The sequence below is a fragment of the Amphibalanus amphitrite genome, unplaced genomic scaffold (assembly GCF_019059575.1).
Source record: "Amphibalanus amphitrite isolate SeventyFive unplaced genomic scaffold, NRLGWU_Aamphi_draft 000625F_arrow, whole genome shotgun sequence".
Lineage (NCBI taxonomy): Eukaryota > Metazoa > Arthropoda > Thecostraca > Balanomorpha > Balanidae > Amphibalanus > Amphibalanus amphitrite.
The window spans coordinates 276,418-290,146 of NW_024882119.1; the positions used below are offsets into that span (position 1 = coordinate 276,418).

Below are 13,729 nucleotides of genomic sequence, written 5' to 3' on the forward strand. Positions count from 1 at the left end.
CCCCCTCTCTCCGCCGCCGCCGCCGGCCCGGCGTAATTATAATCGACCCTCCGAAACGCTAAAACGAATTTCCCCGGCCTTGGGTAGCAGGCGGCAGAGCCGGTTGTGCGCGCCGCTGCGAGGGGGAGCCTCATCCGGGAACTTGAGTCACGTGACCGCCGGGGGGATCCGGCGGCTGCTGGCCGCGCGCAGAGCAGCGTTTTTCACGGCGCGTGTGGGGTGGTGCGGCCAGTGGCTCCTCCGTTTCGTGTGATTCCTCGGTAAATGGGACAGCTACAGGGAAGATAATTTACGGTGAGTACAATTTTCATACGCTGAATTCACTGGTGAAATCACTTTTCCGATATCTCGTCGCGTTCTGGAGTTATTTGCCTTGTCCGGTGTTGCGTTATTTATTGGACAGCCCCGACGCGGCGCCGTCGGCCGGCTCGCGCATGCGCAGTGGACGTGTTTACATGTGGCTGCTTTGTTTCGGTGCGTCAGCGACGGTGCCGGCCGACGACCAATGGCACGGGCCGGCGGCGTGGTGCCGCGGGGCGACGGTGGGGGGGGGGGGGGGGGGGGTTAGGGGGGGACAGGCGCCCGGGGCGATGACTGGTGGGGGCGTCGTGCCGGGGGTATCGGCGATATCTGCCTCCCCCTGACCTCGCGACGACAGCCGAGATTATGTGGTAGGGACGGAAAACTCCAGGGATTGGGCACTGTCATGCATCTGATGCTGCTTTTCTTTTCTGTTTACGTTAGAGCTGGCTCGTATCAGGTAGGGCGCCTCGTTTGTGTGACTCTTGGGTGTAACGTTGACATTCTCATTATTTATTGCCCCGAACGCACCCTTGGTTCGTGTGTCGGCCGGGGCGGGAGTGGGACACATTCCCCGTGCTGTGCCGGACCCCCCCCCCCCCATCGATTCGAGCACAAAATTTGTCCTAGGGGGGGGGTCAACCTGCCAACCAACTCAGAGAAAATGAATGAGTGGACACTAGGCGAAAGAAAAACGGAATTCCCTGATTCTCCGAACAATTTTACGGATATTGATATTTACAGCGGCATTGCTGTAAAAATGATGCCGAAACCGGGACTCTTTATGGTCTCAAGAGTCGGGACCAGATGTCAGCAGTAGCGGCGGAACACCTTCAATTAAGGGGGGGGGGCACTGCCGACTTTTGGTCCCATTCTTTCCATGCAACGCCCATAGGGCTAATGTTAAAATGCCAAAATCAAAGGGGGGCACGGTGCCCCGGTGCCCTCCCCGTTCCGCCGCCTATGGATGTCAGGAGACTACTAGATCCAGATGAAACACATGTAGCTTAGATTAGAATCTGCGCGTCGTCCCGGTATTGCATAGACTAACTAACTACCTATAGGAATGGATTGGCTTAGGCTACATAGCATTTTAAATCTGTTTAAAGAATAACAGTGAAGGGCTAAAAAAGGGATAGGTAATGTGTCCCGTAGCATTGCGGTTGGAGGACAGCGTTTCACCTGTTCGGTTACTCTGCGGCTTGGACCATGGAGAAGGCTTCGTTCCCTTTCTTTATTATTTGATTTGTTATGCTTTCTTGTCGAGGCATTCCTCTTTCCTCGGTTTAGGTTGAAAGTGTCCCGCGCTCATATACCTACCTACAGTCTACACGTAGGTATAATTGCCGAGCTGAATGCCATTGCGATTATATTTTTTTTTCGCTAAGCAATTGTTTTTATTTTGTTGCTTGCATTTACTGACACATTTGAGGCAGTGAAGTTTTTTACTGTAGGTTGTCCTTCAGTCCCACAGTCCACACTCCACACCTTTTGAAGGGTGATGATGCTGGATGCCAGCAGCGAGATAATCGGTAGATAATCCCTCGGAGACACACGACTCTGTCAACGTTTTACGATGCTACAATAGGCTGCAATATTTTAATTAATTTTACGGAAAAATTATGCTCCTATCACCCGGTCGTAGTGCATCATGTAGGTATTTTATATATGTGGCAACCTTGTCAATCACGCTATCTCATACCGTTTCCTCTTTGGATCTCGATCACTCTCCACCTCAGTCTTACCTCATCCTTCTGCAATGCTAAGCGCTGCTTCCTGTGTTATGGAGACGTCTGCTGGCCCTAAATACAGCGTGGCTATCGCCGCTCATCCGCGGTCAGCGTGTCAGTAATTACTGCGGGTGACCCGGCAGCTGACTGCTTCTCGATAAATCACGGCAGACATCTACCTCTCGGTCCGTCCCAGCCGGCCGGCGTGGCGGTCTTCTGGCCAGAGAGCCGGCCGCAGGTGTGCTGGTGGTCAGCGGCACACTCCGCGCTGTTGCAGTGTTGTACGATGCCGTGTCCCCCTGCTGCACCGTTAAATGATGCCGCCACCCCACTGTAGGCCGGCAGCCTGAAAAAGCGCTAGAAATTCCCCCAAACTGACTGTCCGCAATATGAACAAAATAGGTATCATTTAATCCCAAATTGATCGAAGAATACGATTCCGATGCTAGTTTTGCCCTAAGGTCAAAATTGAGGTCGTCAGTTGTCACCAAACACAAGACAATTTAGACTCTCTATAGGCCACCACATTTACCGATTTTAATGATGAACTTTAGTGGTAATTTATTAGTTGACCAATCGTCGTTTTGAACGAAATTTCCTGTCAGACTAGTTCAGGGAACTGTTGTTCACTGTGCCAACATCATTCTGACATATTGCATCGCTTTTCTGCAAGATAAGCTAGCTGTTTGCAAGCAGCTGCAAGACGTAATTTAAAATCATATCCAATTTTTCAATTAGACTTTTATAAAAACGTTATTTCGAGCAGCTAAAAATGAACATTTCATACTAGCCTCTGATTACTCATCTTTTGTTCCATATAGGTGCTTTGCTGCTTTTCCCTGCTACTTTTCGAGATATGCGCCAGTAAACCACATGATGTAGGGGCAATTGTCACCTCGCCGCTCTACTGAAGGCCCGGCGCTCTTTAAAACGCTGGAAGTTGTGAAAAACAAATGCTTATAATCTAAATGAAATATATGTCCCTGAGCTCAGAATTGATCAACGCACACAATGCTGTCAACATTTCTGGGCCAAACTAAAAAAATCAGTCATTATTAACCCCTAAACACAAGTCAGTGATAATCAACAACAACTTGCTCTTTAGTTAGACTTTTTGAGAAATGTTATTTCGAGCCGTTAAAAATGGCCATGCCATACAAACCACCAATCATCTTTCTGTCATGCCCTACTCGCAATTTTTGCTAATGCCTGCTACTCTTCGAGGTCACGTGACCTCACCATTAAAAGTGAATGGGGAAATAAGGAAACTGTTGTTTTTGCGCATGGAATGATTTCAAACTATCTCAAGCACACGGAATCGTGATTTCGTGCACTCCTTGCAAGATCCGATGCTTTACTTTTGCATTTTTGACCTTCCGTGACGTCATTTATGACGTCACACCGCCACCGGTCATAGGAGTTTCTCGTCAATAACTCATGATCAAATTGAGCCAGCGACTCGGGAAAGCCACCAATGGACTCGGGAAGACCTCCCGAATCGAATGATATGCGATACGACCTCCTTCGATTAAGTTCGTGGCCTGATGGGCTCTGAACTGACCTTGACTCGAGGTCAATACCTTAAGTTGACCTCACCCGAACAAAAAGTATACCATTCGACGCGCCTGAGCCAGACGAACACGATGGTGCCAAAATCGCTGCTCTGCGGCCATTTTTTGCGAAATTATTTGCCAAAAACCAAACCCTACCTTGGGCTTTTTGACATCACCTCAGAGGTTACCGGTTGACCTGGAACCTTAAAATCGGGTAGCAATCGTTCCGCCTTGAAACGGCGCACACGCTTGTTTTTTTCCGCGAGGCTCTAGCTCCATTAGGGGCGAAACGGCAAAAAGGGGTCGTACCAACCCTCCCCCCCTCGGCCGGCCGAGGGGTGGGGGGTCCGACAATAGGTCCGGCGAGGGTTAAGCAGCCCCACTTCGTTTTTAGCATGTTTGCTTGTCACTGAGATCAACAACTCAATCACAAATAATTTCTAGCACTTTTCCGGACCCCCGGCCCAGTGTGCACCCGCGCCGCTACGTGGTTGGTGTGATCTCGGTAGGCAGACCGCTGTGGAGCTCGCTGCTTCTCAGTTCTCTTCGCAGTTTATTTATAGTGTTTTAAACCGATTTTACTTTATTCCGATGTACGTTTTGTATGTATGTAAACGACGTGGTAACCATAAAACCCATGTAATGGAGGTACCTAATAAACTGTATGCATGTATGTATGTATGTATGTATGTATGTATGTATGTATGTATGTATGTATGTATGTATGTAAGAGGCTGCGACTGGATGCAGTGATCGCGAAGTGCCGTTGTTGACGAACAAAAATGCAGTATAATTCTCGCACAGGAGACGTGGGAAAGAACTGACTGTTCTCCCGTCAATCATCGATTACTTATCATTTTCCTCCAAGAAGAATTGATCACGCCGGATGCTGCATTAGTCTGTACGTACTAAACGCAGGCAGCAAGTCCATTCAGGCGACGAACATCTCACCCCTTGCCCCCGGTACGGTACCCCACTGACGTGTCTCTGCTCCTCTACCGCAGTAATCGGCGCGGTGCGTCGCTGACCACTGCTCACGATGGAGCGGGCGCGCCGTCTGCAGATCCGCCAGCTGGGCCCCGAGCTCACCTGTCACCTGTGTCACGGATACTTCGTCGACGCCTTCACCGTCGTCGAGTGCCTACACTCGTGTAAGTACGACCCCGGAGATAAATTAGACCACGTGGAAGTAGATGCTTTCTTTACGTTTTCGGGTTGTTGTCAGTTGAAAGAAGGAGGAGATAGATGGGTTCATTTAAAGGTGTATTCTAATGATGCCTGATTCTCATTTATACTTCTGTAAGATACGTTTTGTATGCTATCGCAGGTCGTTCACGTTATTTTGCCAACGTTCGAGACATGTCCCATTGTCCAGTTCCACCCGAATTGATTGCTAATGCTGACGGCTCCTTTCTATGTGTTTCAGTTTGCAAGTCGTGCATCATGGACCACGTTAAGAAGTCATGCGACTGTCCAAAGTGCGGCACCCAGCTGAACAAGGCGCGACTCACCTCGGCACTCAGGTACCGTCAATCACCGATTGCCGATGGTAGCCCCGAGAGCTGGCGAAAAGGGAAGGGGACACTGAGAGAGAAGGGCTCATCTTTGGGCATTGAAGAAAGAGTGAAGGAGCCGCATTGGGCAGGGAAGGGGATGTGCAGCGCTTGGGTAATGACAGCTGCATTCAAAGATATGTTTGCCTTCAAACCAACTCAACTGCTTACTGTGTTGATAACATCACGAATTATTATTTTTATTTTGAATTTTGAATTTTTTTCGTTGTGTTCATTTTTCACACTTGCTTCTATCGATGTATTGCAAAGGCGGCATATTGTGTCAGCTGCATGGAAATGGCTTCTTTCACCATAACGATGTTGGTTTGTAACTGCGATGGCTGCTTTTGCTTAAGTGCTGTTGGTTTCACTGGTAAACGCGGAAGACATGTATAATCCCAAAACCAGTTCATGAGCAATACCAAGGCATATGCTATGCATGCTCCGTAACTTGGCGAACAGACCTGCAACACCAGTCTCTATTGTGGTGGGCATTGATCGGTTGATTTAAATCATACTAGTTACGTAAGTCTCCAAGTATCGAGGTCAAATTATTATTATGGTTGTCGTTTTTTTTGCTCGCGACCACAGGACTGACCCGGCACACTTTTCTTGCCTCCTATAGAGTCCCACACAGTGTGCATGGTGTCGCTGTTCCATAGATGGAATTACAGCTTATCTGCGACAGCCGAGGCGAGAACCAATTATCAGTCAGCAAAAAGACTCGTCCCCCTCGTCCCCCCGCGACATAGTGACACGCACGGTCCAGGCGCTGACCTGCGGCACGCTGATGACGGCCAGAGCACAGCACGCTAGACAGACTGGGCCGCGGTGCTTTTTTGCGATACTTTTTGCGGGTGACTGGGAGACCAACCGGTATTTTGTCTTCTGCCAGCCTCCATATTTGTTTTTGGCGCCAGTGAGTTGGCGCCGTTTTCTTGTGGGTCCGCGCTGTCGAGCTTGTTCCGAGGGGAGAAAGGTCAGAGTGAGTCGATCAGTGAAATAATGTGGGAGGCGGGAAGACGTAGTGAACGTAACGTGGAAGGCGGCTCCGCAGAACGCTACGCAAAAACGTGACGAATTCACCTGGACGTTTAAATCATCGGTTGGTTGGCAACCGTCGAAAAATAGAGTGAGGAAAGGAGTAAATATGAGCTGTTACTGAGTGAGTTGGGTCGCATCGGCCAGCCTGCATCTAGTGACTGGCCGCAAATCCGGTGACTGGTGATCAGTATTGCACATTTTGGCTGATGATGCCGATCACCAGCCTTGCACTGCACCATCACCAGGTGCGGACCTCGTGAGTGACCCACCGGACAGCCGGGAATGGCTCCACGACCTATCCATCCAGCAGCCCATCCAGCGCGGCGGCCCATCCCGCGGCTGGTCGGTCGGTGTGGGTCAGTGACGATTTCACCGCCTCTGAACCGGGCCACGCGACACTCGAGCTCCAGCGGTCCGGAAACCCGCCGTCGCCGGACTCCGGCCACCGCGCCGTGACGCCGCCCACTCCCCTCTGGCTCGCGAGCGCGAGCGCGCCGGCCGCGCCGCTTTAATCACGGGACTCGGGGGAGTGCCGTCTATCAGTCCGGTTTAATCGTTTAATGGATACGCTAAGGCTGTTAAAATGCGCGGAAGTAGGTGGATGTGCCGAGTGGGACGAGAAGATGCTCGTTTCCTGATGTCGTTCTTCCGCCCGGATGAGATGTTTGTTGCGCCGTGGGTGATTTGTGGGCGGTTTTATTTGGCCGTTTTGATTAAAGGAACATTCTCACATTTTTAAGGGAATGACATGTCGTGTAGTTTTATCTTTGGATCATAATTGCGAGGTCCGTTGCTTTCCCCAGTAGTTATAAAACGGTCGCCAGACCTAAAGCTGCTTGAAATTATAGAGACGGTCTTGATATACTTCACATTTCGAAATTATTATCTATAATGGTATATGCCTTTCGCCTTCTGCTCTTTTTAACCGTGCATTCATATACCTTTTTATGACACTTTTTCAATAACCTGAGACGGTGAATGTCATAGATCTCCTCAGATATGTCGGAACTACTGCCCTCGCGCAATTGATAAAAAAAGAAAAAGATGGAGGCACGAGCCAGCGCTTTTCCTCGCGGTGGAAAGCGCGGAGCAGCTTATGGTTGCTGTGAGGATTCGTGTTTATCTCTGAGAGGTCAGCTATCCCGAGAGAGCCTCCCAAACGTCAGCCTTATGCTTATCCAGCTCGGCGAACTGGTTTGCATGAGCGCCATCGCCTGTCGCGCCGGTGAGCAGCTGTTTTTCCTGTCTCGGCCCGAACCCGCCGAGCGTGGCCCGTCGGCGAGTGCCTTATGACCACCGCCCGGTCGCCGCATGTAACCGAGCGGAGCGCCGCGCTGGTGACGGCGGAAACGGCGTCTTGTCGCGGCTTTGTCGCACCGTAATTACAACGGCGCTGTCTTCGTTAGTATCGCGTGTTGGCCACCGTGCAAAAACCGATCACGGCCGGCCGGCCGGCGGCTGACGGCCCGGCCGGTCCGCCGGCCCGTCCGGCTGGCTGGCACGGCGTCCCTGGTCCTCGCAGTCCCTTGTCTCGCGTCTCTCGCCACCTTCGGGACGCGCTGGCCGGGTGGCGGCGGATCGGGTGACCGGGACCGAGGCCCAGTGACCGACCGACCACCTGTAGGCGGGAACGGTAGTAGCGGCGGGCAGCGGCGGACAGGGACGGCTACCGCCCGCCCCACTGCGTCACCGTGCGGAACTGGCGGAGGCCATGGCGTGGGGAAGGCCGCGCCGTCCGTCTGACTCGGGTGCGGTTTTTGTTTGCGGTGGCTTTCGTAGGTGTGAGGTGCACGCAATAGTTGATTTTCCCGCTATGTCACGCCACGCGCCGTGAGGAGACGGCGCTGTGTTTTAAATTTTGGCACTACATAAATTTAAAGGGGATATTCCACTTTGAACACGGTACTTTGGACTAAAATAACAGTCAAACTCAACTCAAGGGTCTCGGGGTATCTGGCTGCCGTTTCATCTCGGATGTTGGCTTTGGAAATGTCAATCGTAGAGCGTTCGTGATATCGGAAATTCCGAGATTCATTTCACTTATCGTTATCAGTACCACCCGGAAGACGATATGTCTGATCTCACCTGATTCAGATGTTCGTCCACTCAAACCAACTCCGAGAGGTCGCTGTTCTGACAGCGACCGGCTGTGGTCGGAAACTGGTTTGGTCATGAACTCAATGTAAAGAGAAAGAGGGACGGAAACCAGTTGCACTGTCCCAGCGGCGGAGCGGATTCTGCGGTTTTCGGATTCGGGTGACAGTTGTTAGCTTGTAGCCGAGTTGTCTACGTATCCGCTGCTTGTGTCTGGACGGGCTAGAGCTATCCACTCTCCCTCCAGTCACTGCCGTTCGCTGACGCGCGTGTTCCTTACAGGCCCGACCAGACTCTGCAGTCTGTCGTCTATAAACTGGTGCCGCGACTGTTCAACGAGGAGATGCAGAGACGGCGAGACTTCTACCAGGACCACCCGCAGAGAGGTGAGGGGATATAACTGAGACGCCTTCTCCGAAACTTGAATTGCTGTTCATTACGGGACCGAATGCAGCTCCAATTGGCGAGCCGTCTGGGCTAGCCGCGGATATTATGCATGGGATGCCTATAATGAATGGCAGTAACAGGCGAAGGCTTGATGATAATAGACGAATCAGTCCATATTACTTTGCCTTTGTTAGTGTCTTAATATCATTTCGCTATATGCTCTCGTCCCTACTCTTCCTACGTCCATAACTGTTATATCTACTTACCTGTTCTCGTTCTACAATCTGTTCCGTCTCTGTATGCACTGGCCTGTCACTGTCTGTGCTCTGCCCGTCTTTGTTCTGACCGTCTCTCGTCCATTCGTCTGCCGCAGACCGGAGCCTGTCGCCGGAGCGACGGGGAGACGTCAGCTCCCAGCAATTTGTCTACACCCTCAGCGATCCCATCAGCTTCAGCTTGGAGTTCGCCAGGTAAGTTCAGCCAGATTTGTTCAGACAGTACCTGCTGTCATGAAACTACCAGTGTATGCATGCAGTTACATAATTGGTGTGAGTTTTGCTACTGATATAACTGGTAGTACGCGGGCGCTGCCGCCTTCACTGCATGGAGAAAGTGTTGCCCCTAGACGTGGCTGTGCTGCGTCCCCGCCCTATACCTTTCGTGTTCCGAGGGGGAAGACTGCGCTCCGGTAGCCATTTTGCGGCGGCGTGTACATCCGCCGTTGCACGCTGTCACTGTGCACGGGCGTGTGATAGTGCCACCGACAGTTCGCCTGGAGCGGGCCGACGCCGCGGTAAAAACCGGCAGCTGCCGATCCGCACCGGCGGCAGATCGCTATCGCGGCCCTGAATTCCAGTAGATGGACTGCAGCAGGTCGCCGCTGCACCCGGACTCGGTTTTCAGGGTTCTGCCTCACTGCTGGGTGGTATTACTCGAGTCGGTGATAAGTATCGATGATATGTGTCCGTTCTTAGTTCTTTCCTGCTACATCGCGCCAATGACTTCGGTACTAATTGTTAATGTTATCTAGCGTAATTAGACTCGTGTTATATTTGCCGGTCGGTCACTTAGTTATGGCGGTCAGCTGGTTCAGGCTGGTTAAAACAATATAGGAAAAAGGAACATTATTCAGTTCTGCTACAAAACTCTTAAGAGTATTACAGTGTTAGCGATCCTCTCCTTTCACTGCACTGCCGCGTTGCCCGCACAGGTGTTTTTTCGGACAGAGGCGAAAAGAAGACAAGCTCCATGTTCACGTGATACCATTCCAGCCAAGGCCGTATTCGGTAGACAATAGGGGCACTCCTCAACGTTGGAACGAGGAATTAAGACCCTCCGCGATGACCGAAAAGAAGAGCTAGTTTTCGAAGAAGAAAAAAAACGACTAATGAGGAACTAGAAACACCACAAATGGCATGTTAGTTGCCGCTCAACTAGGCGTGCTTCAAACCTGCCAGTTTGTTTGTTAAGAGAACTTAGCTTATGAGCAAAGTTAAATTGAGCCAAAATTATCGAGAATGTATGAAGAACAGGACGCTAGCGACGCTCATCGAGAAAGGTCAGAAGGCCATCGACGCATACGGCGTCAGAATGCTCCACTCTTCGGCCAATAGCTCCCTCATGCCACATTCTCATCGATCTGATGTGAGCTCCTCCGGAGTCCATTCCGCTCCTAGTCCGCCCCTCTGGACTGGCGCCGGGCGGGGAGCGCGTGCCTTCATTTGGCTTCTAATTCCTCCAATTGTCGCTGTGTCGTCGGTGCGGGGCGCGCCCCAAAGTGCAGAACGTGACTGAACGGGAGCGGAAATGAGACTCCGGGGACGGCCCCGTCACTGGGCCCGCGGGTCGAACAGCGCCCGGCACCACTGAAAATCAATGCACGAATCAGGTGCGTGTATTGAGCAACAATGGCAGCGTGCCTGCGGACAAACGCTCCCGGTAAATATTATTTGTAAAGCCGATGGTTGAACTGCAAAAGAGTTCCATGAAATCCTTCACTTCCGTCAAGAATAGCAATATTATGTACTAGCTTCTACTCTCTGTGTTGTCAATGCATTTGTGTATATTCGTGTATTCGTGTGGTGTGGGTGCAGCCCACCGCTAAAGTAATGTGCGGTTTTACCAATCTCAATGGATGGCTTTGACTGGCGATTTTTTAATGCGGAGTGATCGAAAAGAAGACGTCAATGTTAGTTCAAGCTGCAATGGTGACGATACATGTAAGCAACATTTACAGTTTCATTGTAGTCTGGTTAATCGCCCCTATGCTTTAGAAGCACAACATACCCATGACTGAAACCGCAGGTTATGGCGGAGAGCAGTCAGCGAACGTCTATCCTCATTTCGCTTCATATTACCCCTCTCTTGGCTGTTTAATGTTTATGCGTTCCCACACGACGCGCACTAATCGCTGTGAGAACAGTGATTAATTGTGACCGATCGCCCGGACGCTGAAGCCTGAAGGATTTTACTTTCCGCGCAGGGTGGGCCCAAGGCCCAAAGTAATGGGAAAACTAGAGGTTCTTGTTTACCGGTATTGGGTAATGCACATTGAAAATGCCGCACCTTGAAGCTCATGTTTAAAGCAAAAAAGGAAACGTTTTCTCACTCGGTGGACTGAAGTGAAGTTATTGCTGGGTAATGGGCATGGAAGGTAAACTTTCCCGCGGCTAAGAAGTCAAACTGGTATTCATTTTACCCCCGTGTAAAAATTTCCCACATTTTTTCCCTATCGAAAATTCTTGGCTCATCCGTCTTTATTGTTGTTTGCGTATTTCTTTGGCGAAGCCTATTGTTTTTCTTCAAGATATTATCGGGCTTTCAACCTATAAGCCATGGCTATGACGATGGCCAACATAGAAACGGTTAGCTGCGTTCACTCGCGATGAGATGAAATATTTATGAGTGGGAAATTGGACACGTAAATGTGCCCCCTGAACAAAATGTCGATAAATAACTGCCGCGTCACAGCTGCCCTTTGGACAGCTCTCTGTCAGTCGACCACCCTCGCTCTCGCCGGATATCATTCATCTACCCCCTCACTAATTGCTTTCCACCCTGCTTGTTAACGGGCCGTGTCTCGATTTTTACCCATGCGACTGTCGGTCCGTCCACGCTGTGTAACTGGGTGGCAAACACATCACGATTCAGCTGTGGGCATTTTTACCCCCTGGTAGTCCCTCGGCAGGTGCCGGCAGGACCCTCAGGTATGAGCACGTCCTGGCACATCCTACCACAAGGACCCCCTCCCCTCTCCACGCGGCGACACCACAGAGAGCAGGTCACGTGACCGTCCCGGGCGCGCGCGCCATTCGCGCGCCATTCACCCGCCAATGCAGCCGACAGCCACCTGGCCTCTATCGCGCCGCTCCGAAGGGACGCCGCCGCTATGGCGCGTAATTTTGGCGCCACTCTCGGCAGCGGGGGGGGGGGGGCGGGTCGGTGTTTGTATGGAGCTCGCGGCCCGGGGCCGGGATGCGGCAATCAATCGCCGCCGTCGGCCAGGCCGTGACGTCACGTTTTTGCCCCGCCGCACTCCCGGGCCGCGTATTCGCCAATTGTATTACACGAATCGGCCCATCAACTAGCGACATCTCTAGTGCGACGTCATAGCCATCCGCCGCGACAATGCATACATTGAGGCTAGATTTGAGTTGAGACTATTTTTGCATTGTATATGGCTATCAGACATGTAAGTGTCGCCGTAGCCGAGTGGTTAGAGTCTCGGTGTGATGGACGACAGGTCGGTGGATCGATTCTTGCTTCAGCGGTTCTTTTCTCTTAAAAAAAGTCGGTCGTAGACGCGCATTTTTGGCCCCTACGTTCGCACGCCAATATCGTACGCCCAATAAATCTCTGACAAGTGTTCATCTGATTAAGGAATAAGTTGCAAAAGAACTGCAGTTGCAGTCTATACCTGAACTACCAATTTTGTTACGGCACTGTCGATATTCGTCAAAGTCGGAAGAGCTATTATGAAACACACTCGAATGACAACGGATTCCTGTATTATTTCATCGATCAGATAAGACATGTATAGAGATAAATTGATGACAGCCCGCCGTGAGCATGCAACTTAACAACCAGTCCCAAGTTATCTTCATAAACGTCTAATATAAATCTTTTGACTTTAACTAGATTCCAAGTAAGAGGACTTAGGTATCCCCCTGGCGGCTGAAATGTAAAAGTTATAGTTAGGGCATAGCTCCTATAGATGACGCTCTGACGGCTGGAAACTGATTATCTCGTCCCGTGATTACGCTAACAGCTATGCCGAACTTTTTTGTGCATGGTGATTCTTACACGAAAAGCTATCTAATAGCCTGCTTACCAGCGTGCGATTTTTACTTTTCATCTTAGGTTTCGCTACTTTTAGGTACTTTACCTTGCCAAGTGCCCACCTACTTTCAAAAGGTCAGCGCCGCCCCTGTCAATGCTGCGTGCTATCACCCATTGGCAGTGAGAAATATTGATCAATGAATGGCCATCGCCCAGCACCATTTGTCTTTCCATTGGCTACGTTCGCATAGTATGCACTATGCATTAGTGATGTCAATCACAGAAAATCAGAACACCGCTACCAAACCAACTACAAACAAAGACCATTGGAAAATACCGAAACCGAACCAATCGGTTGGACTGCAACTATCTATCTTATGCAACATATTCATTAGAAGAATGCCTACGTCTGATTTCTTAGGTGCACGCCGTTACAAATGTATAAAAAACGCACAATGACAGATGACACGAAAATCGAAGTCGCCGAGTGGATTCGAACCACCTACCTCTGAATCACCAGTCCGATACTCTAACCACTTCGCCACGGCGATAATGTACCCCACGTAGCTTAAATGTCAATAATTTAAAACCTAGCTTCAATAGACGCCACCAGGGCGAGGACCGAAAGTATGACGCCACGTTGACGTCACTCAGGAGGCAAGCTATTGGTTGGCCGGTTCGTGTAATACAATTGGCGAATACGCTCCCGGGCCGACCGTGGCGCGGTTTTTTGGCGCGCGCTTTCCGGCTGTGACGTCACGCAGGGGGCGTTCCGCTCCGATGCGCACTG

General features: G+C 50.8%; 1 protein-coding gene across 1 annotated transcript; it reads left to right on the forward strand.

Annotated features, from left to right (window-relative positions):
• Window positions 1-210: 210 nt before the first annotated feature.
• On the forward strand, window positions 211-9,510 carry LOC122363515 (polycomb complex protein BMI-1-A-like). Its single transcript, XM_043332895.1, has 6 exons — window positions 211-294; window positions 4,588-4,734; window positions 5,010-5,106; window positions 8,557-8,660; window positions 9,035-9,131; window positions 9,417-9,510. Exons 2-6 carry the CDS (start codon window positions 4,623-4,625, stop codon window positions 9,508-9,510), a joined length of 504 nt encoding a protein of 167 aa, XP_043188830.1. The 5' UTR covers window positions 211-294; window positions 4,588-4,622.
• Window positions 9,511-13,729: the final 4,219 nt, after the last annotated feature.

Bases quoted from the DNA above. Each gene is read 5' to 3' on its own strand.
- LOC122363515 (XM_043332895.1), top strand. From the start codon at position 4,623: ATGGAGCGGGCGCGCCGTCTGCAGATCCGCCAGCTGGGCCCCGAGCTC. The intron at 4,735-5,009 runs GTAAGTACGACC...TATGTGTTTCAG, and splicing joins CGTCGAGTGCCTACACTCGT to TTTGCAAGTCGTGCATCATG. The intron at 9,132-9,416 runs GTAAGTTCAGCC...GGCGTGTGATAG, and splicing joins TTCAGCTTGGAGTTCGCCAG to TGCCACCGACAGTTCGCCTG.